Source organism: Zeus faber (genome assembly GCF_960531495.2).
Source record: "Zeus faber genome assembly, chromosome: 3".
NCBI classification, from domain to species: Eukaryota; Metazoa; Chordata; class Actinopteri; order Zeiformes; family Zeidae; genus Zeus; species Zeus faber.
The window spans coordinates 28,886,328-28,907,733 of record NC_137190.1 but is presented as its reverse complement, the minus strand read 5'-3'; the positions used below and the strand labels follow the sequence as shown (position 1 = coordinate 28,907,733).

Genomic DNA, 21,406 nt, shown 5'->3' with positions numbered 1-21,406 from the left:
CTAATGGGGTTCTGGAGAGCTGTGTTGTTGTGCACTTAAGACCCTGGGCTGTGGGAGGGGAGCTGGGCCATGGGGGTTATGAATTCGCCGTCTTACTGGTGTATGTCCTCTCCTCTTCCTCATCAGAGGAATCTCCTCCATAGGGCACAAGCCCTGATGTGTCTTCAGCCACTTTAGATTTCTTGGGGAGGACGTCTTCCTGAACACCTGTGAGGGCACAAGAACACAGAGAAACAGAATGGAAAAGAAAAGACAGGAGAGCAAGAATCCAAAAAAAGGAAACCCATTGGAGCCCCCGTGTTAGCAGTGGTTTTATAGAGTTGGTTTGATCCACGGCCAGTAGGAGCAGGGTATCAAATCAAACGGCAGCATCAGTTACCGGCAGGTCCAGGGACATGTTGAGAGAAAGAACAAGGGAAAGACAAGAAGAACATATACAGGAGGAGAGTGTTAGTGGGTTTAACTGCAGTCTCTACTCTACTCTCCCGTTCCTCCTCTGTGGAAGAAGCCTTTCCATACAAAAAACACCAGACATCGATCGAAGGTAAATAACTGCAAAAAGACACGAACCCATGGTGTTGCTGGGCGGACAGACTGGAAGTGGGGCTGCCATCTCTCTCGGCCTTTTGCGAGCAATGGGAGCAGGAGCCACGAAGTGAGGTGGTGGTGGAGGCATCAGCACTCTGACAATAAGAGACAAGTTTCAGTATTTCTACTCTGTATTTCCACAACACCTGGGGAAAGAATGGCTAGATAGATGGACAAACCTCTCCGTTCCTTTCTCTTTTTCAATGGTGGACGCTGGAAGCGCGGGCTCCTGCTTAGCTGGGGCGTCAGGGGAGCTGCTGGTCAGCTGAATAGTGAAACAACATCTATTTCATCTATTTCTATAGACCTCATGTCAAATTATTCAATCAAATTAGAAATGTTTATTTACAAGAACTCATTTGTTAGTAGCTCTATATTATACAAAATATTGGCACGATATCTTGACTTGATTGAATGTTGATTGCGAATACAAATTATTTTTTTTCGGCACAATTTAATATATATTTCCAGCTAGTTTAGCTATGAAACTATGTAAAGTTATATACATACTGTTGTCAAATAAAAAAGTACCAGTACATTTCTGACAGAAATAATTCCCATGTACCTCAACATACACTCTTAATTACAAATAAAATCCGTATGAAATAGAAAAGTTCAAAAGACAAACAATGGCATGCAATCCCCCCCCCCAAGTATTCAACAACAAACACCCACAACTCTTTATACTCATAATGCAAGCACTAGTGAAAATGCTGACATGGTGACAACCAGTACTGTATTCTCAAAATATTAATTAAACAGCATTACAGCATCACGGTTATATGCCTCCTCCAACTTGTCAAGTTGCAGTTTATATCCATGTCTGTCCAGACTCATAGTATATGTAATGGAGACTTTGGAGGAATTTAATAAAGGTATTAAGTGTATTTTGGCAAAATACCCACTATATTGACATTCAAGTGAGAAACATGCCGTTTTCACTTAAGCTGCTTTCACACCTGCATTGGAACCCTGGAACTCTAGACATTACCCGGAGAAGCTGTATGTGTGAACGCAAATGTCTGAGTCATTTGGACCGGACATTAACTGGATTATACCCAGCCAGCACCCTGGTACAAAGTCTGTAATGTCAGTTTGAGCGGTATGTGTGAACGGAGCAGGTTATTGTCCGGAGCATTCGCAACGAGCAAGTGGGCGTGTCGCGTGTTGATGACATCTCCATCACGTGCCAGTTATTCACCTCCGTGCCGATCTTTGTGCACGGAGCATAGCTGCTTCATACTTCTTTCTGCATTCCTTTACATTTCCTCCCACTCTTGTTTATATTATGTCCAAATACATGGAGTATCAACGGCAAAAAAGATAAGTTTGTAGTCTCGTCCGCCATCTTGGGTGTGCTAAAACTCTGCAGCGTCCTGCCTCCTTCACGCTCTACCTAGGCTCAACCCCTCGTATAAACCAAGTGCAGGTAGTGTAAACACACCTGATACGGCAATCTCTGGGTGTGTACTACATGTGTGAAAGGGCAACTCCGTAAAATGTCCGGACCTAATTATCTGGACATTGTTCATGTGTGAAAGCAGAATTAGCCTCTTTTTTGGGGGGTTTCTGTTTTAACATCGGACTGATAGTGTAGTCATAAAGCGTGATTTGTGAGGTCACGGTGACCTTGAACTTTGGGCACCAAAATCGAGTCAGTTCATCATTATGTCCAAGTTAATGTTTGTGCCAAATTTTAAGCAATTCCCTCAAGGCGCTCCTGAGATAGTGTTCGCGAGAATGGGATAGACGTACAACCTGAAAACCTAATGCCTCCAGCAATGGCTATCGCCAGCGCAGAGGCTTAGAAACGCTCATTGAGATGATTCAACTTGACTGAACGGGAGCCTATGACAAGCCGTGGAAAACATATGGAAGATGGGACGCATTAAAAGTAAAGTATTTTATGGCAAGGTTAACATGAACTGAACCTGCATTTATGCTTAACCTTAACGACCAATATCACTGCTCTCCTTCAGGGAAGATTCAATGCTTTTCTCCTCTCATTTCAAAGGCTTAGTGGCGCCTTTGTCAAATGGTTTGAGAATCTATGATCCTCTCTTGAACATTTGCCTCAAAGGCAAAGTACTTTTCTTTTAGTCTTATATTTGGCAGCACTGTTTGTAGTCTTGCAATTATCTTCGCACTTCAAAGTTGGGTAGCTTTCCTGGACATCACCGCTTTTGGTAAGTTAGACATCAGCATATTACCGGCGGTGACCCGGCTCACCTGCTCCTCCTCCTGGAAACGGCGTTTAGGGCTTCCTGACTCTGGAGAGCTGCTGGAGGATCCCTCAGGCTCTGCTGTGTCACTGCTACCCGGATCCTACACACACACACACACACACACACACACACACACACACACACACACACACACACACACACACACACACACACACACACACACACACACACACACACACACACACACACTTGAATATCCTAAAGAAATGACTAATGGCCACTTTGTTGAATATCTGAAAGGATCAGAGAATCCAATTCTTTAATTAAATCCCCAGGAGGAGAGGCAATACATTTGAAAGCAAAACGTGTAAGCCATGTATGTCATTTTGATTCGTATAGATAACAGCCAACTGATGAGTTGTGCCGCATACACCTTACAGGAACAGAAAACTTAAGTCTCTCCAAACTCCCCATAATGTGGATTGGACACTATTTAATTACTCCACTATCAAATATTCAAACAACTTCCTCTAAATATCACAGACATCAATAATTTGCTAGAATTCACTTGTAAGAGGCCATTTGAGGTGTGGGTACGTTAGCACACGTACCTGGACCAGATAGGGGTGAGGTTTCCTAGGACACACAGGATACTGAACCATAGCCTGAGAAGATTGAGGGTTTGTCGACAGGTTAGAATGACTTGGGGAACCATTTGTATTACTCCAATAACCACCGGCTCCTGGGTACGCTGAGTAGCCGCCAGCATACCCATTCGCTGGGTAGTTATACCAGGACCCCTGGCTAGAGTAATTGCTATTAGGTGGAAATCCATGTGCTGCGTATGCTGAAATGAAAGTATAAAACATGGAGTCAATTTGCGTGTATTGAAGAGAGGCGGTGACACAGGTTGGCTTTTTTTTTTTTTTTTTTTTTTTCTTCCCCTTTTAATTTTTTTTTTTTAATAAATCTCTGACCTAGTATTCCAAGCTATTGTTCAGCCACTTAAGAGGAGGGATTCATTGCAAAGAATAATGCATGCAAGTGGCTAGCAACTGGTTTTGGGTGTTTAGGGTGACAACCCTAAAATATCCTGTTTATTATTAAATGTGAAATGTGTACTTACGTTGGGTGGAGCCAGTGGCTGTGTAGATGGACACCATGCGGGAGTGTTCGGCTCTCACCTGGAGAAATGGAGCAGAGGACAAACCTATGAGGAACTACTTACTACATTTACATGAGCAGAACAGTTTTGACAGAGGAAGCTTGCTGTGTATTGTCGAGAGGTGCAGAGCACTCAGAATCTATCACTGCCGATCTGGTGGTTCATGCTAGCAGTTTTAATCTGGGAGGTGGGTATCGGTGACAACTACAGACTTAAATAGCTTCACCTTCTTGCACCTCCTGTTCAGACAGACACTGAACGACATCAACTTACAGTTTCCAGCAGACTCTCTGTGAGCTTCTTAGCAGACTCCAATCCAGCCGAGTTTGGGTGGCTGTAACAGACATGCAAGCAATGGTTAGACACGGAACACACGAGTCCTTCATACAAGTAAAGATGAACCGAGTGTTGTCGATCACCTGATGTAGACGTAAAGTGGCTCAAAGGACTCTCGTTTTGACGCTTGTTCAATGTAGCCAGAACTTTTCCCCCTCAGGAAGACACGAGCCCCGGTCTCAGTCTGAATGTGACCCAGGTAGGTCCCGCCAGGACCCTCCACTTTCTCGTTCACGTTGAACGATGGCAGAGCCTGGTCGAGGCCCACAAAGATTTTTGTGTGGACAAAACTCTGTAAAGATATGACAGGTGGTGGTGTTGAGGGTGAGTTAACGTTGTCGTCTGTGAAACGTCCCAAACAACTTGTGACTAAAAATTTGTAAGCAGATGCGGCAACCCTGGAAGCCTTTTCCCTTTAGACTAGGGTTGTTCTCTCTGCTTGTTGTTCTGGGAGGTGGGTATCGGTGGTGGCCACATGGTCTTGACTAGCCTCACCTTCTTAACCTCCAGTCATGAAATTTGCATCTTTCTGTGTTAATAGCTCATTTTAATTAGCATGGCTAACAGAGTTAATAGCTCATTTTAATTAGCATGGCTAACAGAGTATTGCTTTAAGTAGAGATGCACAAATCAACTTTCTCAGTTCGGATACCGATACATATGTGCCGACACCAGTGCTCTTTCTTTCGTCTTATTTTTGTTGTTGGTATTACACGTAAGGTTACATGAGGCTGTAGTAAACCACACTGTACTTCTTCTTAAAAGAACAAAAATACATAAAATTTAAACGTATTCCAAAGCAATTATTATACAAACAGGTGTACATTTCCAAAGTGAGGAAAAAAAAAACTATAAAGATCAAGAACTGGATCTGGAACTTTGGATCGTACTCAACGTCCCTGCCATATCGGAACTGTCGTGAAGTAGGAAAGTGAAAAATAAATGAAGAATGTTCTACTTCACGTAGATCATAAACCCTTGAAAATAAAAACAACTCACTGAAATGGGTTGAGAAATCTAAACGTTAGTGCTTTTTATCCAGAATAATTGCAGCTCCCCTATTTAATTGTATTGGTTTACAGGACAGTCTTGCCTGTCCTAACATGGTGGCAACATTGACGTGGGATTATTTTTGTTTAAAACTGGACGCAACCGGCGAGCAGAAGGACGTGTGTGTAGTTTTTAATCCTCATCCAGTGATTTGTTTCAGTGTGGCACTGCACGGATAGAACCACAACTCCCAGTAGCTTTATGGCGCCGCATATTATGTGTGTTGGAAAGATGACGTCTTATTTTGAAGACCAACACAGCTGAATGGCTGCTTCAATCAGTTTGCCCAACTCCAACTGCCAGTTCCTATTCGTGCAATGCACTTTGCAGGTTAATTATTTGCCAAGTTCAATTCTTGAGGCGGCAGACCATTCAATTTGATTATTAAATTAGCAAAATAAAACGGTGGGTTCATAGTCCAGCGCAAGTTAAACGGAATTTGGATCGGAACGTGGATCAGCAATGTCAGCCCAATATCCGGTAAGCGAATGACGTCAGTATCAGCACCCGACACCGATGTTGGATTGGACCCACCTCTATTAAAAACCCGTTGATTTAGTGCACATGTAAAATGCCCTCCCCAAAACAACTTTAAGGATGATATTACTGTAGATTATGAACCCTATGCCAGTTTAAACAGTTTGGTGATTAATGGACTGGCCATGGTTGCTCAGAGTTTCCACCAGGAAAGTTCTTAGGCCTGGTGGAGGAGAGAGGGGGGGGGGGACCGTAACAATGATTTCAAGGGCTTTGATGCTTTATCGGAACAACAGATGAATAGATCAGGGGGCTTTTTTATTTTTTTATTTTATTAAATTAATTACATTTGGGCTATTTTAGAAATGTATGAACTAACCGCATTTGTCCTTCATTACTTTGCATATACTTTTCACATGTTGACAAATAAATGACAGTTTGTATGAACCGGACGTTATCGGTAGTGAAAACTTTTACGACCGGCCTCTTTTATATGATTGGCTAAGCAACCATGATGTAACACTGACGAGCGCCACTGCTGTTTTGCTCGAGTCGCACGGGAGAGTAAAACGGCAGCACATCATACAGAGGAATTGAAGTGGCACGCTCCAAACCATAATGTTAAGTGAAGGCGGGTGTGGATATTTCAATGGGCAGCTCGGGCATGGTGCCAAGATTTGCAGGTGATTCGGTCCGTTAGATACCAATCGTATAGGAACCGGTGCCATGGTAGCAGCGGGTTTTGGTACCCAATGGGATGTTTAAAACATTTGCGCATGACCATGTTTTGATTCAGAGTGTGCATGGAAAGGAGAGGCTATTCCCAGATAGATCCATTGTCAATGTGTGTGAGAGAAAGAGAGTGAGTATAAGTGTTGAGCTGCGAGCAGCTCTACAATGGAATACGATTTTACCCAGTTTAATGTTGATGATAGTTTAAAAAAAAAAATATATATATATATATATATATATATATATATATATATATATATATATATAAAAACACAAATGCATCGACCGGGAGGAAAACCCTGGTGGCTATAGCAGTGGGGAAACAACAGTACTAATGACATTTTAGAATTATCAGTACCCCTGAATGTGGCGCAGCAGGCCGGTGGCCCTGGTTGGAGGACAAGCTGGTCATCCGTGGTGTTGCTGGTGGAACCGCAGGCCGCGGGGGCTGGGGGTAGAGCGTCAACGGGGGCATCACAGGGATCTGCTGTCCCCCTGATGCTGCCGAGGCCCTCAGCACATCCTCAGAGATGATCTCTTTTATTCTCATCACTGCCTCTGGCAATGCAAAATAAGCACATAAATTAATTACACATGGTTTGGCTGCAGAGGCTACATATTAGAAACTTCTCTATAGACAAATTCCCATTGTATTAATTTGACATTATGGATGCTGTATTGTCCCTTGCATCATTAGTCTCCAGAGTTTTCAATTGCTGTATACAATGTGACCATCTCTTATTAAACATTTCATCCAAAAGTTGCATTTGTGTCCAAAATATAACCACGACAAATACTATATATTTTTGTCATGTAGCCTAGCCGTGCTCCTATTAAATGTTTTTTTTTATTTCCTTAATATAATTTTTATACTTTAATAATAGTGGTCATACAATGGCTTTGACCCCTTTTGAATAACAAAATTGTTACAGTAAAGATCTTTTGCCATCCAGTTTGGTCAAACTTTATGTTGATTATAGTAAACAATGTATCTTTTTTTTCTTATTTTAGTGACTTCGTAATCACACTGAGGATCCGTACTAATACATTTTGGGGGGTGGGGCGACGACAACTTCTACTAATTAAAAGAATTCCTGCAATTTCAAAAACCTATACTTGTAAAAAATAACAATAAAAAAATAAAAAACAGCCAGAGACTAAAGCACTACTTACTATTGACTTGGTCTTGGTTCTTTCCCTGGACGTGCAAATACAAAGGCCTTTCTCTAAATAAAAGAAGGTAAGTTAGAAAACAGCAGTGATGTGGTAGAGCTGAAGCAGCTATTTTGCCAACTCACCGATTGAAATGTATACACTTAGTTAAAAAAAATTACCTATGAGTCAACAGGAGGATGTTACAGCCAACAATAAATGAAATAAGCACGCCACTATTTACCACGAAAAAACCGGGAAAAAATTTATGAAAATGTGATTCGATGTATGATTGGATGAAAAAACCTAAGACAGCATAGTAAGAGTATTTAGTGGATACAGGATTTAGTTGAAAGCAGATAATAACTGAACACCTACACTCCTTTTCCTTTCTCCAAATCAGTCATATAGTGGCCTTTTGTTGACACTACTGCTCCGCTAAATTGACGAATCTGGAAAAACAAAGAAAGAAAAGTAGATCTTTGGTCAATTTTTTAGTGGCATCACTTGAATACAATCTTATACGACCAAAAATAACCTTTCATTGGGTTTTATATAGATGTGTTTACATAACTATATTTTTTAATCTTGGTGTGATCCAACACCATGTCAAAATATTTACCTCTTCCTGGGTTTTGCCTTTGGTGAGCAGATCCCTGCAGTTTATTGGGACATCATTTATGTCCACCTCGGTGACCACCGTTTCTTCTGTAGTTGTAGACACTGGAACTTTAACAGGGGTCTGGAAGACAGAACATGGAAACGTGACCGAAGCCATTCTCTGACTTTATCATAAACCCTAAACCTGCGTTAAAGATTATGTAAAGATTTCCGAAAAAGCACCTTTGCAAGTAAAGGTGGGGGAGTCAACAGCTTTCCCTTTGCCATTAGCATGGCGTTGATTTTGGCAGCCATGGCTGCAGCCATTTCTACTCCTCCCTGAGGTGCTGGGCTTCCCCCTTGGGCTCCAGAAGCCGCCTTTGCTGGTTGTCTGGCAGAAAGTGTGCTGTTTGGGTCTGCAGCTGCTCCCAATGAGTATCCAGGGCGAGCCGCATTCCCAACACCACTCTGCTGTCGTGCATCCACATTCTGCTTGGGCTGAGCGGTCTGGTCCCATCGGCTGGTTAAACACCTGAGGGCAGTCACGATTGTGAAATGTAATTTGCAGATCAATCGTCTTATTTGGATCATTTTGCAATTATAATGGTGGCATACATGAAACTTGAAATAGCACACATCTGCCTATTGTAAAAGAGCAATTTATTGGCATTAAAGATTGGGACATAAATAAATGGGTAGACAGTTAATGCTCCTCATATAGTTATAGTGTGTGTGTGTGTATATATATATCCCCCCCTCACAACTCACATACTTCACATTGTATTTACCACATGTTTATGACTGGTTGAACACTTCGATTAAATTCGGGTCGAAACTCGCGATTGTGGAAGCTGACTATTTGCTTATAAGACCACGATCCGCTTTGAACTATTGCGACCGCACTTAAGCGCCGACCAACAAAAATCATGAAAACACACTATGTAGTCGATAGAGTTATTACAGCAAAATTCGGTAGTTAGTCGTACACAAACACGAATAAAGTTAAAGTTACTCCTTCATCGTTTCAGACCTAGAGACAAAGTTAGTTGGAAGTTTGACGCCAGGTATTCACCGCCCGCGAAAATCGGAGTCCTAGAAGCTAATGTCCTAATGCTAACGTAGTGTGCTATCACCACGCTAGTTCACACGCGTACAGAATGTACACACAGATCGCTGCTTTATATTATGTGTAGTACTAGCATCGTTTTGCTTATCATAACAAGTTTATGGCTATTGTACCTGACACCACCCCCGCGTAAAAGCGCACAAACACCACCCATCCAGCTAAATGTGGTTCGCAGGCCATTCGGCGCTGGTCTACGGCTGCTGGAGTTCGCCGAACATAGCTTGTTAGCTCAGGAAATGGTCGTTGGTTCGTGTGCTTAAGTGACTAAAGTGTCCACAATAAATCGACCACGGGTAAACCAAAAACTTACGGTGTCTGCCCCGTCATTCCCGAAGACATAGCGCCACTTCGAAGCTGAAATTAAAACGATAAATGGGTCTAAAAATCCTTAAAGTCGCTCGACATTAGCCACCTACATGCCAGAGCCGGCTGTTTGTTCTGACGACATGTCGCACAGTGTGACGCCGAGGGGCGGAGCTTCTTATTTATTTATTTATTTATTTATTTTATATATATATATATATATATATATATATATATATATATATATATATATATATATTTTTTTTTTTTTAATATATATTTTAACATATTTATTTATTTATTTATTTTCCTCTCTCTCTCTCATTAAGGAACATATAGCAGCTGCATCTCCCTCTAGTGTCTCAGGAATTAATTTCATTTGCCAATATCAGTCCAACATTGACAAGAAAAATAACTGAGCCCATCTACAAAATCTTCCTTTTTATTTGTGGTCTCATCATTGTCAACAAGGTACTGAGGATAACTACAGTTTCTTACTGTTCAGCACATCCCAATGACCCTTACCGTTGTTGTTCTCCAATATTTTATTATAATATTCCTTCCTACATCTCCTCAAGGTGGTATTTCATTTGTATTGTTTATATTATTTCTTTTCAGCACTTCTATAATTCTTTATTCAGTTTTTATTTTCCTGAAATCCATGTGAGATCCATGGCCTAACTGAACAGTTGTGGCTGTATTTACTTATTTGGCAGTTTTTGATCAGGCGGTGTGATTTAAATGTATTTAAACATGTGTGCTTACACTATATATACCCTATATACACAATATATACTATATTCCCGCAGTCTGTATTCACTACACAAGCGTTTGCAATAGCCACGCCCCCCTCACCGTGAAATAACACAGGTCCTCGCTTATCGACCAGTTCACTTCACGACCTGGTCCTAGGAACGGAACTCGGTCGTTAAGTGAGGAGTACCTTTTTCCTTTTATATCCATTCAACTCCCAATTTGGCTCCTTCGTCAAGTCTGAGTCAACTTAAGGTTGAATGGTTGAGTTTACTCATTATTTTATCAAGTGGTAGTTTGCTTATGGTCTTCTGCTATTAAAATGGGTTGGTTTATGATGGAGCAAGGTTTGGGAAATACTCACGTTCGCCACAGGGTGTCCATTAAAACACAGGCCGAACGGGATTTCCTTCTCTATCCGTGTGTGTGTGTGTGTGTGTGTGTGTGAGGGTGAGTGAGTGAGTGTGTGTGTGTGTGTCCTTATCTTTAGTGCAAAGCTGACGACAGCAGCAAATGTTCAGCTTCATGGAGTTGTGACATCACAAAGACGTCACACAATGATCCCCTCCGGTCACTGCTGTGACACTGGTCGTCACAGGTCTGTCCTTCCTTCCTTCCTTGAATTTTTATTTCTTCCTTCCTTCCCCTCACAACCTTTCCTTTCTACCTGCCTTCTTTCCTTCACAACCGTCTTCCCTTCCTTCCTCTCCCCCAACAACTGTTCTTTCTTTCCTTCCTTCCTTCCTTCTTTCTTTCTATCCTTCCTCCCTTCTTTCATTCACAACCCCCCGCCTTTCCAATCTTTCCTTCCTTCCCCGCTCTATTGACAATGTACCATGTATTACTACAAGACATCTATAACCAGACATTCATTGGGGCCTTGTCTACAGCCGGCACCGAATATGTTTAATCAATAAATTTGCCCTAAAACAAAAGGCACAAAAATGTGCTACAGGTTAGGGTGACTGTCTACATCTCCATTTCTCAACAGGTCTGGTGTAAACCCTCCCTCTCATATTCACATCAGCTGACTTGACCAGATAACCTGTGTGAAAGATTCCTTCTGACAGGGGCGCCAAACATGTGACCAGTGGGCCGCAGGGGGTCCCGATCGCCCGGATGACATGAAAGGTTTATTTGTGTTATTACAAAAAAAACAAAACCCAAATCTAGTCATTTTCTATCTGTGGTCATTGCCTTCCCTTATTTTTCCTTTTTCGCCGATCAGATGATAAATTAAAACTATTATTATTATTATTTATTTTTTTAATGGTTTTTATTTATTTACATTTTTATAATGGTATTTGGTAAGGTCGGCGACAGGCACAACTTCAAAAGAGCCATTAGAGTTAAAGTTTTTTTACTGACTTGGTTATTCTGAATTGAAGATGAACTTAAATCAAACAGGAAAAACGTTTATGTAAAATTGAGGTCTGGGATGTATCTGCATGTATGTAAAACATCAAGGAAACACAATTAGCGTGGCTTTCCTTATCCAGTTCAAAATCGATTTTTTTTTTTCATGTATATTATGCACTTTATCGCAAAACTTTCAGATTTGTTAAAAGAACAAAGAAAAGTTTAAAAACACTAGAATTAAATAATGGTTCCCTATCACAATAACCACTGGTTGGAAAGACGAGGTAGGTGATCTATTTGGAAGCAGTGTGTGTGAGTGAGACAGATGGAAGGAAAGAATATGAAGCGGAACTGAAAGTGGCTCTCAAAATTATAACTGACATTTTTTATTTTCCATTGAATAATTACTTTTTTTTTTCCGTGCCTTCAGACCATGAAGTGAATCAGAAGAAACAGACAAATCCCCTGATTTGAGTTTACAGTTCTGTCATACGAGAGGAACAAATATACCGTGGTCAATACATCCTATCAACCATCATTTGCTTAGTTGTTATGGCATTTTACATACTGTTTAAATAGGAAATCTTCTTAATAAGCAACATTCTTTAACATATATTAGTATCCTAATCTTAAACCAACCTTGGATGAACGTTGTTCCCTGGGTCTGCATAAGGATCTTGAGCAAGTGGACAAAAATAGAATGGTGTTTGCCAGAAACCAAAGCGATCTGGTCTCTGAGACTGGTTAACGACAGTGATAGACAATTCTGTAATCCACATCCTTCGAACACCATTTAGTTCTCTGCATACGTGCCAAAAAAAAAGAAGCTTTTTCAAGACCGTCAGATTCACATGTATTCAGATACCTAACATGGTTGATCTCATTTGCTGTAAATCCAGTGTAAAATTCATTGTCTATATAAAAATATTGAGATTTACTCGAACATAACTTTTTGACTATGTTATAATAAAAACTCCAGATGTCCGTTGTAGTTGCACAGTGGGATGTACTGTATAAATATTGTATAAAATAAGGCAGTCTTTTCAGTAGGATAAACCAGATACAAAAATTTCTGGGAGGAAAAACAAAAATTATTTCAAGTCCAAAATGTTTTTTTTTTTTGTTGTTTTTTCTTCTTCACATATTACTGCTGTTCTCAAATGTCAAGCGGTTTACAGCATTTAACCAAGAGTAAGGGATTGCTGCAACGATGAATACACACACACACACACACACACACACACACACACACACACACACACACACACACACACACACACACACACACACACACACACACACACACACACACACACACACACGAACGGCAATAACATAGCTTATTCTCCAACGCAACATCCCATCCCTGGACAAATCAGTGAGACAAACAGTTCTAATATTGTTTACAGTGCAATAAAAAGGTGTTAATCCGAACTGGTACTTAACTGACAAAAGAAAATAAAAATGTTCAATATAATAATGCTTCATAGGAATAGTAATTGTGAACAAGACTTTGAGAGTTATAGTTATTATTCATCTTAATCAGCTTTGGCTTTTCTTAAGTTTATTTTGTTCTTTTATTTAGCAACTAATTAATGTATGAATTCTAAGTAGAGGAGAAAAAAAAGTGGAGGATCTAAGACAAAATGAACAGACCAACCCATCTGTAAATTAATGACCTATGATCAAGATGTTGAGGTTTTTGTCTGTCAACAGTGGCCTTATAAAAATTTCACTCCCTGACCCGCAAGAACACATCCCACCCCACTTGTCACTTATGACAGCCAAGTGTTACTACGCATCCTTCGTGCCAGGGACAGACCCAGAAAAATGGAAAAAAATAAAAAAAAGAAAAAGGAAAAAGAGAAAGCACTGGAGTGTGATGCTGTAGTGTGGCCACTGTGGGCGCCAGAGAGCAGTACTGCTCCGCCACAAGGAGCAACGGAGGACCGAGTGTGTCCTTGGATGTTTGACTTAGTGGGGACTCCTGCATTACCGGGTCATTTTTTTTTTTTTGTTTGTATTTTCCTTCATGTGAATCACAAGGAACCCAGAGCAACTGCACAACCCAGTCAGTGAACCAGCAGTTTTTACTCGGACAGCGACGTCAACTGCTCAGACAGAAAGGGTGAAACCCGCCTTGTTGCTAAGGGGATGAATTATTTGCCAGGAGGCCTCGGGGGGCCACCTTCTCTCAGTCATATTACTTGAACAGCTACACTGCTTAGGCCAAACAGGCACTAGAAGTTTATAGGGATCTCTCATGTGGCTGTGTGGCCATCCATCTTTCAGTCCCCCCCCCGCACAGTTCCCATCAGACCGGGTTTCGAGCCAACAACCTCTGTGCAGCTGTTTGTCTTTCTGCCGGGATGTCCTTCCGTGTGTCTGTATAGGCTGACATGTGTCTGCTTGGCGTGCTACAGAACCAGGTTGAGTGAAGGCTAGGAGGCCCCAGGTAGCCGGGCTGGGGGAGAGGAGGGGGAGAGGGGGGGGTGGCGCAGTAGGCCGAGGACAAAACGGGGTGTGGGGCGCTCTGGACAATGCCCCAGGATGTAACCCGAAACACCAGGCGCTTTACTCCGGTGGAGGTCGCAGGCTGTGCAGCTTTCTCTCATCCAGACCTTTCCAGTACTTGAAGTTGTTGTCCAGATGTTGCATGAGGTTGGGCAGGTCTGCAAAGGCTGGACACCACAGAGAGACACTCTTAGCTTGTGCTATGATACATTTATAGTACAGTGTTTGTCATGGATTACGTGCAAAGGGCTGGCGGACTTACCATCCCACGCATCAAACATGTCTGTGATGAAGTAGTCTATGAAGGAAATCTGGGACTTGGGAATGCTACAGGTGTTTCTGTCAAAGACAGGCATGACCACCGGAAGACCCTGTCTCTTCTCCTCGTCCGTCTGGAATAGAGTCACATAACGCACGCACATTTATATACAGTATGTACAGTACCTATATCTCGCATCACATCCTTGTGCTGGTCCATCTCTTCGTTACCTGTGCAAAATATTCCTCAGAGATACGTCCCGCCCATTCTATGCAGAGTTCCTGCGGCCTGCATGGATTGGAAATGTCCGCACACTTAATCAGCATCCGCTTGACAAGGATGCGGTTCTCAGGGGATGTCAGGATCCCTTTGACAGATTCCTCATCACCATTTCCCTGAAACACAGAGGAGGACGTCAGACAGGAGGCAACGCAGAGAAAGGAAGGGCCGTTATTTTATATATGGTGATTCATGCAATTATTACCATTTAGTGGCTGTGATTCAATATTAAAAATTCATTGCGATTTTTGCAGCTTTGTCTTGAAACACGAAAACAATCAATTAAAAGAAAATATAATATATAACGTAGTATGTAAACAAATGCATTGCAAATATTGATTCAGGAATCAGTTTGCTGATTTGAAAATCGTTCAAAGTAATATTTGCAATACTTAAGTAATTGCCTTTTTCCCTCGAACATGAAGGTTCTACTGCCTGACTATTGGCCAGAGAAGAAAGCTCACGCTTGTCACATATCATACTGCATACCGGCATACTACTTCAAAGATAAGTTACCATGGAAAATGTAAAGATGAAAGCCAAAGACACATACTGTTCATATGTTTTTCCATCCACATTCCATCTGAGCTTGTCCGTCTAAATTACAATGGAATAGTGAAATGTACTGGAACGTACCAATTACATGTTTGCACTATCGTCTAGCGTACTTGGCCTGTAAGTAAAAAAAACAATGGCTTCTCGGACATACTACATCATCATACAGCCGCTCCACTCCCTTTAAGCACGTTGGGGATTGATGATGACGCTGCATGGAAACTTTTACCAGCACCTCACAATGCATTATGGGATACGCTTGGCAGAAGAGTGTGCAGGATATTTCATTGAATGTAGTATGTCACCCTGGTGCTTTTTTCGCATACTAATTGAGCATATTACAGTTTCAGACACACTAAACACAAATTTTGGCGTAATAAATTGTATGCTAGTATGCCATTTGGACACGCCGTGTGCACTAGTAGAAAGATTGGAAAGTTTAAAGACGGAAACGGTGCATTTGACATTTATTACTGTCACTCACGGCTTAAAAGGGCCAGAAATCTTTTAAATGGCTGCGCTAAGCATTCTACACAAAGATGTGAAAGGTGGTACCAAGCTGTAAAATTCTCTCCCCAAACAGATATCCGTGCCCGGACTACGAAAGGCCACAAGTCCCCTGAACCAGTACCACTCTCTTCCGAGCCAATACACACCTGCTGCTTGTTTTACAGTTTGAGTTTGCAGGGCGCAATCGGACTCTTTTTTTTTTTTTTTTTTTTGCGGAAAGTGACTCTTTTCGGTCAAGTTTATATTGTGAACTCACAGAATGTTCCTGTTCGCTTCTGGCGGTGCCTTGACCCCGCTGACGCACGACTGAGATCCATGGACAACATTTCTCTAGGAAAGTGCCTGGCTATCCTTCGATGCGGCCTATGGTATCAACACTGGACATTACATTAATATGTACGTTAATGCCCGGAGAGTGTCGCTTCTTACCCCGTTCTCCTCCAGGGCTGCCAGGGGCTTGTTGATGCTGTTGACAAATTTGTTGACGTGTTCAAAGTGTTTGGTCATCTCAGTCGCGAGCACCATGTCGATGATTGCCTGCCGTAGTGTACGATATTCATTCCTACAAATAGAGACAGAGTGAGAGAGAGAGAGAGAGAGAGCGAGCGAGAGCGAGAGACAGAGACAGAATTGGGATAGCGAGGGAGCAGCCAAAAGAGAGGGAGAGAAAGAAGAGAGAAGATACCGCCAGGGAGATAGATGGGAGAGTGAGATGACTGTGCAAGGTTGCATGAAAGAGTGTGTGAACAGTTTTGCACTTCTGACGGCAGTGACGGTGCAAATGAAAGGCTTCATTGTTCCTTCTCTCCCCCTCCAGAGGGACCAGTGCATGTGAGCCATTCTGCTTGGGGACTCTAATCACATTACTAGCCTGCCCACACACAGCTTGGCTTTCACAGCCCTGTATGGATCCTTTTTCTGCCCCATATGACTGCTAAGATGATGTCGGTACTATATCCAGACATCCAAAGATGAAATCAGACAATAAAACCGACCATTGACCTTTCAGAACTTGTCGTTGTAGAATAGGCCCCTTTAAACAAATACAAGTGTTTTAAGTCATACATATCGTAAATCATGGTTTTTGCTTTCATCTACAGTGTGGAGAACATGGCCAATGTTGAAAGCACCAAAAAAAAGAAAGGCTAAGACAACCGGGGCCTCAGTGAGATCACATAACCTCGTGACATGCAACGCTGACCCCTGGCCAGGTTTCAATCCAACTTTACACCAGACGTCGCGTTAGGGAACACGTTGACCGACCTCTCCATGTTCTTGAAGATGTTGCACTTATCATCCCGCGTGGTGATCTGGAAAGCCAGCGCGGCGTGGTGGCTCTCCAGCACCGCCGTGTCGTTGTAGAGAATGGCCAGCTCGCTCCCTGCGTTGCACAAGAAGCTGTTTGTGCGGCCCGGGTGGTCCACATCGTGGACAGTAGCAGCGATCAGGGCAGCCATCTCATCGATGGGGTCCAGACTTTGCTGTGAAATCAGGGAAAATGACACGTAGTGTTGATAAATATAATGCGATACACACCTCCAGTGGGCTACAAAACTAGATCATTAACATAAGGGTGGCAGTGGCTCAGGAGGTTGAGCAGCTCATCTAGTAATCAGATGGTTGCCGGTTTGATCCCCCGCGCCTCCTGGTAGCATGCAAGTGCCCTCGAGCAAGACACTTGCATGGCGGCCTCCATCGGTATATGAATTAGTTGTAAGTCGCTTTTGACGAAATGTAATGTAAATAATTTGTTGCTGTAAAGGACCTTTACTGATCCGTTTGGGGCTGTGCCATGGCCTTTTCGGTGTATCCAAATGTTGGGTGATCTACGCTCATTGTCCTTTGACTAAATTAATCAAAGATCATTTCCCTGAAGCCAGAAATAGACAGTTTGATGATCAGTTTAGCCCATGCACGCACTCAATCATTGAGCCACTGACACACTTGGCCTGAACCGTGACTCTCTATAACAAGACGTATCCTTACTTTAGACGAGCCCTTCTCGACGGCATAGATTCGCAAAAGGAGCATGCGTCAAAAATATGGCGTCCAAAATACAGACAAAGTCGCACAGCTTACGGTTACTATTCAATGTGTGTAACTAGCGTTCTAACACAGAGATTTACCAGACAGCGATTAAGGCCGACACAGCGAAGGATCGTGTCAAACAGGATCCAAACTGGACATTTACCTTGACCCTCTCCTTGCACAGAAAATACGCTGTCGCATGCAGGACGTCGGCCGCATGGTTAGAGTTGTGGTAGGAGTTGCTTGAGTGGTAGTTGGCTTCGATCACTTGTAGCCAAGAGCGCAGCGTGGCTTCAGGGCAGTTGAGGAACTCGCAGACCCCGAAGCGTGAGAAGATCTTTAGCCCCAAGTAGGTCAAAGGCCTGCAGGAAAAGTCAACATGTAATTCACCATGGCTGAAATGATTGAGGCATCCGTTGATGTAGACATCTCCTGAAGATAGCTGTTGATAAACACGCTGGAAATGTTTAAACTCCAGATACTCCTCACTTAACGAAGAGTTCCGTTCCTAGGACCAGGTTGTTAAGCGAATTTGTCAGTAAGCGAGGACCCGTGTTATTTCACAGTAAGGGGGTGTGGCCATTGCAAACACTAATGTAGTGAATACTGACCGACTGCGGGAACGAGACTGAGAACAGTGATGAGGTGATAAGAAATAACACTATATATACTATATATGTATGTATATAGTGTATGTAGTATACAGTATATAGCATATATAGTGTATATAGTATATAAAGTATATATAGTATTGCTAGTGTATATAGTATATTAAGGGTGATGCGCGATAAGATGCTTGACGCTGAGACGCCGCGCACACAGTGTGCACGCCGCAGTATTGTAAGCAGTTTACAATGGTCAGAGTGCTGGTCGTAAGTCCGAACGGTCGTTAAACGGGTATGTCGTAAGGGGAGGACTACCTGTATTTCCATCAAATCCTTTTTAGCCTTAATACACAAATCCCAATACCCTACAGGGGAAAATTTACAGCCCAGGACGTGAGATACAATTTTAACAGGAGTCAATTTTCTGCAGTCTGACCGTTTCATGGTGGCAGCCTCCAGGTTGAAGATGTCAAAGTCCCATGAGTCTTCGTTCTCCATGGTCTGGGCCACACGAGGCGGGATGTCGTTCAGGGACAGGGGAGTGGTCAGGTGGCTGGGGATATGGTGGGGTTCTGCACGAGATGGAAAAAGGATGCGGAAAACAAAGAACATTTAAAAATATAAAGAGGTTTGCATTTCAACATGATTTTAAGATTATCAAGGCAGTTGATAAAGGACTGCTAATTTGCTGTACTTACGCTTTGTGGAGAAGATGTACTCATTCCCTGACAATCGGCGTAAGCCATCCTGTGACACAGCAACAAAAATTAAGTGAGATTGCATGACTGAGCTCCATACACACACACTCTCATAATTCAGTATGCACAGAATGAAAGTTAAAAGCTTAAAAAGTTCTCGTGTAACTGTAACACACTGTAAAGTAATGCCATTGTCATATGAAAAGAGGATTTATTCAAATTGAACCACCTATAAATGAGAATGGATACTGGATAACACTATAATACACGTGTTGTAACATAGATACTACAATACTACATTTTTTAATTTCATGGAATTTAATCTCCGAGACATTGTCATCAAGATTAGAAGAGAAAAGCTCTTAATGACGGAAAAGCATATGTAGATCTACAATCTGGTGAATAGCCTTGGCTCCCTCTATGGCAAGAATACAAAAACTATCTTCTATCTTCATCAGCCCTAAAAAAAAAACAAAAAAAAACAAAAATAAGGAAATCTGATTTTTGATGAGACTGGGGCATTTCAGCAAATGTCAACAGGGTAGAATAGTGCTGATCGGTGATATGGCCAAAAATGTTATCACAATTTTTTTTTTTTCCCCCCACACCATTCGATAACGATATTCATCACGATATATATGAAATAATATCAACATATACAATTAAAAATGACGATTTCTGTTTAATGTTTTGTTTATACAGTTGTATGCCATGATGGTATGCCATGATGTATTTTAAAAACACTTTTGTTGGTGGAATTAAATTGCCAAAATAAACCCTAGTCTTGTTTGTAAATAAAATGTTCCAACAAAACTTAGCAGCATTTAGCATCCTTTTTTTTTACAAACAAAATAAATATCAAAGAAATATAGCGGTTAAAATCTGAGGATAAAATGCTAAACATTATTTTTTATAAAATGAACATTGCACAGTACTTGTAATGTAAGTAAGAAGTGAACAATAAGCAACAAGTGCAGTTGCTTTAATTAACATTTCACTTAAATCGCATTTCGATAAAATCAAAAACAAAATATGGCAAGTAGGCTTAAATCCAAAAAAATAATCAAGTCAAATAAATTATCGAGCTTCTTCTATTTCGACATTGAAGAAAAAAAGAAATTGCGATAATTATAGTTATTGTTTTAATGCCCAGCACCAGGGTAGATTCATGAGAAATCCTTCCCCAAACACAGTCGAGCTGATCACCTTAATGCAACTAACATGAAGCATGGAGAATGATTAGCATAAACATAAGACATTACACAACCGTGTCAAAGCTTGACACAGTTGTTTACGACGCACATGCGTGGCCACCCCTTACAAAAACAAAACAAGCAAACAAAATAAGCTTTAACAACGTATCTTTTTGATGTTGGCCCACCGATGTCGGGGTTCCAGGGTGTAGTGTTTACTTCACAAGTGAGAGGAAGAGGAGACTGGCTCATCTTTGACCTGAGCATTGTCTCGTAGTGGTGCTGCCTCTGCGCACCACGGCTATTTCTGGAGATATTTCCCTGCAGAAAGATGACAGCTCCTCTCCTCACGTCCCATAGCCCCAAGTCAACGCAAACTTGAAAGTCAAATAGTGTATCTGCTACAGCCACGTAAACTCCTATGGATTCTCGATGAATAATCGCAACATCGTGGCCCTGTGGTTTCATCATACAAATGTCTGTACATCTCCCGGTTCCCTCACCTCTGAAGGCCTCATGGAGAAGTCAAGTCCTACTTATTCATCTGATCCAAAGGACAGGATGTTTCTAGGCCCGTGGAGTTGAGAGGAAGAGGTTCATGTTCGTGTTTGTGTGTGTGTGCATTTGTGGTAAGAGAGAGACAGAGATAGAGAAAGGGAGGAGGGACGGGGCGAGGGGAGGGGAGGGGTGGGCTTTCCTTTCCAGCCTACAGGAGCACAAAGGACAATCTAACACTTCCTCTGGGGTCGTTGCCAAGACTGCCAACTTGGCACTCTCCCTCCTTCACCATGGCGGTCCGTTTCTCTCCCTCTCTCTACAGCACAAAAGAGTAACACCAGAGCTCCGCACACCCGCTCGCACTGACAAACACAACTTCCCTGACCTCACTGTATGCCGTTGTACGTAGAACATGACGCATCACTAAATAGATCTGTTCG

At 42.0% G+C, this 21,406-nt stretch overlaps 2 protein-coding genes across 4 annotated transcripts in view; both read right to left on the bottom strand.

Annotated features, from left to right (window-relative positions):
* Positions 1-57: 57 nt before the first annotated feature.
* Positions 58-9,855, bottom strand: LOC307227692 (KH homology domain-containing protein 4-like). Its single transcript, XM_079997100.1, has 14 exons — positions 9,723-9,855; positions 8,530-8,818; positions 8,309-8,428; positions 8,065-8,138; positions 7,708-7,760; positions 6,893-7,092; positions 4,359-4,567; positions 4,213-4,273; positions 3,901-3,958; positions 3,386-3,621; positions 2,818-2,913; positions 768-853; positions 571-683; positions 58-207 (listed from the first exon to the last, which is right to left on the bottom strand). Exons 1-14 carry the CDS (start codon positions 9,749-9,751, stop codon positions 77-79), a joined length of 1,755 nt encoding a protein of 584 aa, XP_079853226.1. The 5' UTR covers positions 9,752-9,855; the 3' UTR covers positions 58-76.
* Positions 9,856-12,185: 2,330 nt separating this feature from the next.
* Positions 12,186-21,406, bottom strand: part of pde8a (phosphodiesterase 8A) — a 40,158-nt gene continuing 30,937 nt past the window's right edge. For all 3 annotated transcript variants that reach the window (XM_079997370.1, XM_079997371.1, XM_079997372.1), the window contains 8 exons: positions 19,276-19,324; positions 19,014-19,149; positions 18,136-18,334; positions 17,208-17,425; positions 16,374-16,506; positions 14,831-14,995; positions 14,604-14,733; positions 12,186-14,508 (listed from right to left, as the gene is read on the bottom strand). In XM_079997370.1, coding sequence (XP_079853496.1) covers positions 14,402-14,508; positions 14,604-14,733; positions 14,831-14,995; positions 16,374-16,506; positions 17,208-17,425; positions 18,136-18,334; positions 19,014-19,149; positions 19,276-19,324 — 1,137 coding nt within the window. In that variant the 3' untranslated portion in view covers positions 12,186-14,401. The remainder of the gene's footprint in view (positions 14,509-14,603; positions 14,734-14,830; positions 14,996-16,373; positions 16,507-17,207; positions 17,426-18,135; positions 18,335-19,013; positions 19,150-19,275; positions 19,325-21,406) is intronic.

What these genes read in the sequence shown, in the direction of transcription:
- LOC307227692 (XM_079997100.1), bottom strand. Translation starts at nt 9,751, where the DNA reads ATGTCTTCGGGAATGACGGGGCAGACACC. An exon ending in AGCCACTGGCTCCACCCAAC is followed by an intron (nt 3,622 to 3,900) that starts GTAAGTACACAT and finishes CTTTCATTTCAG; the next exon opens with CATACGCAGCACATGGATTT. An exon ending in TCCGCCCAGCAACACCATGG is followed by an intron (nt 208 to 570) that starts GTTCGTGTCTTT and finishes GTGCCCTCACAG; the next exon opens with GTGTTCAGGAAGACGTCCTC.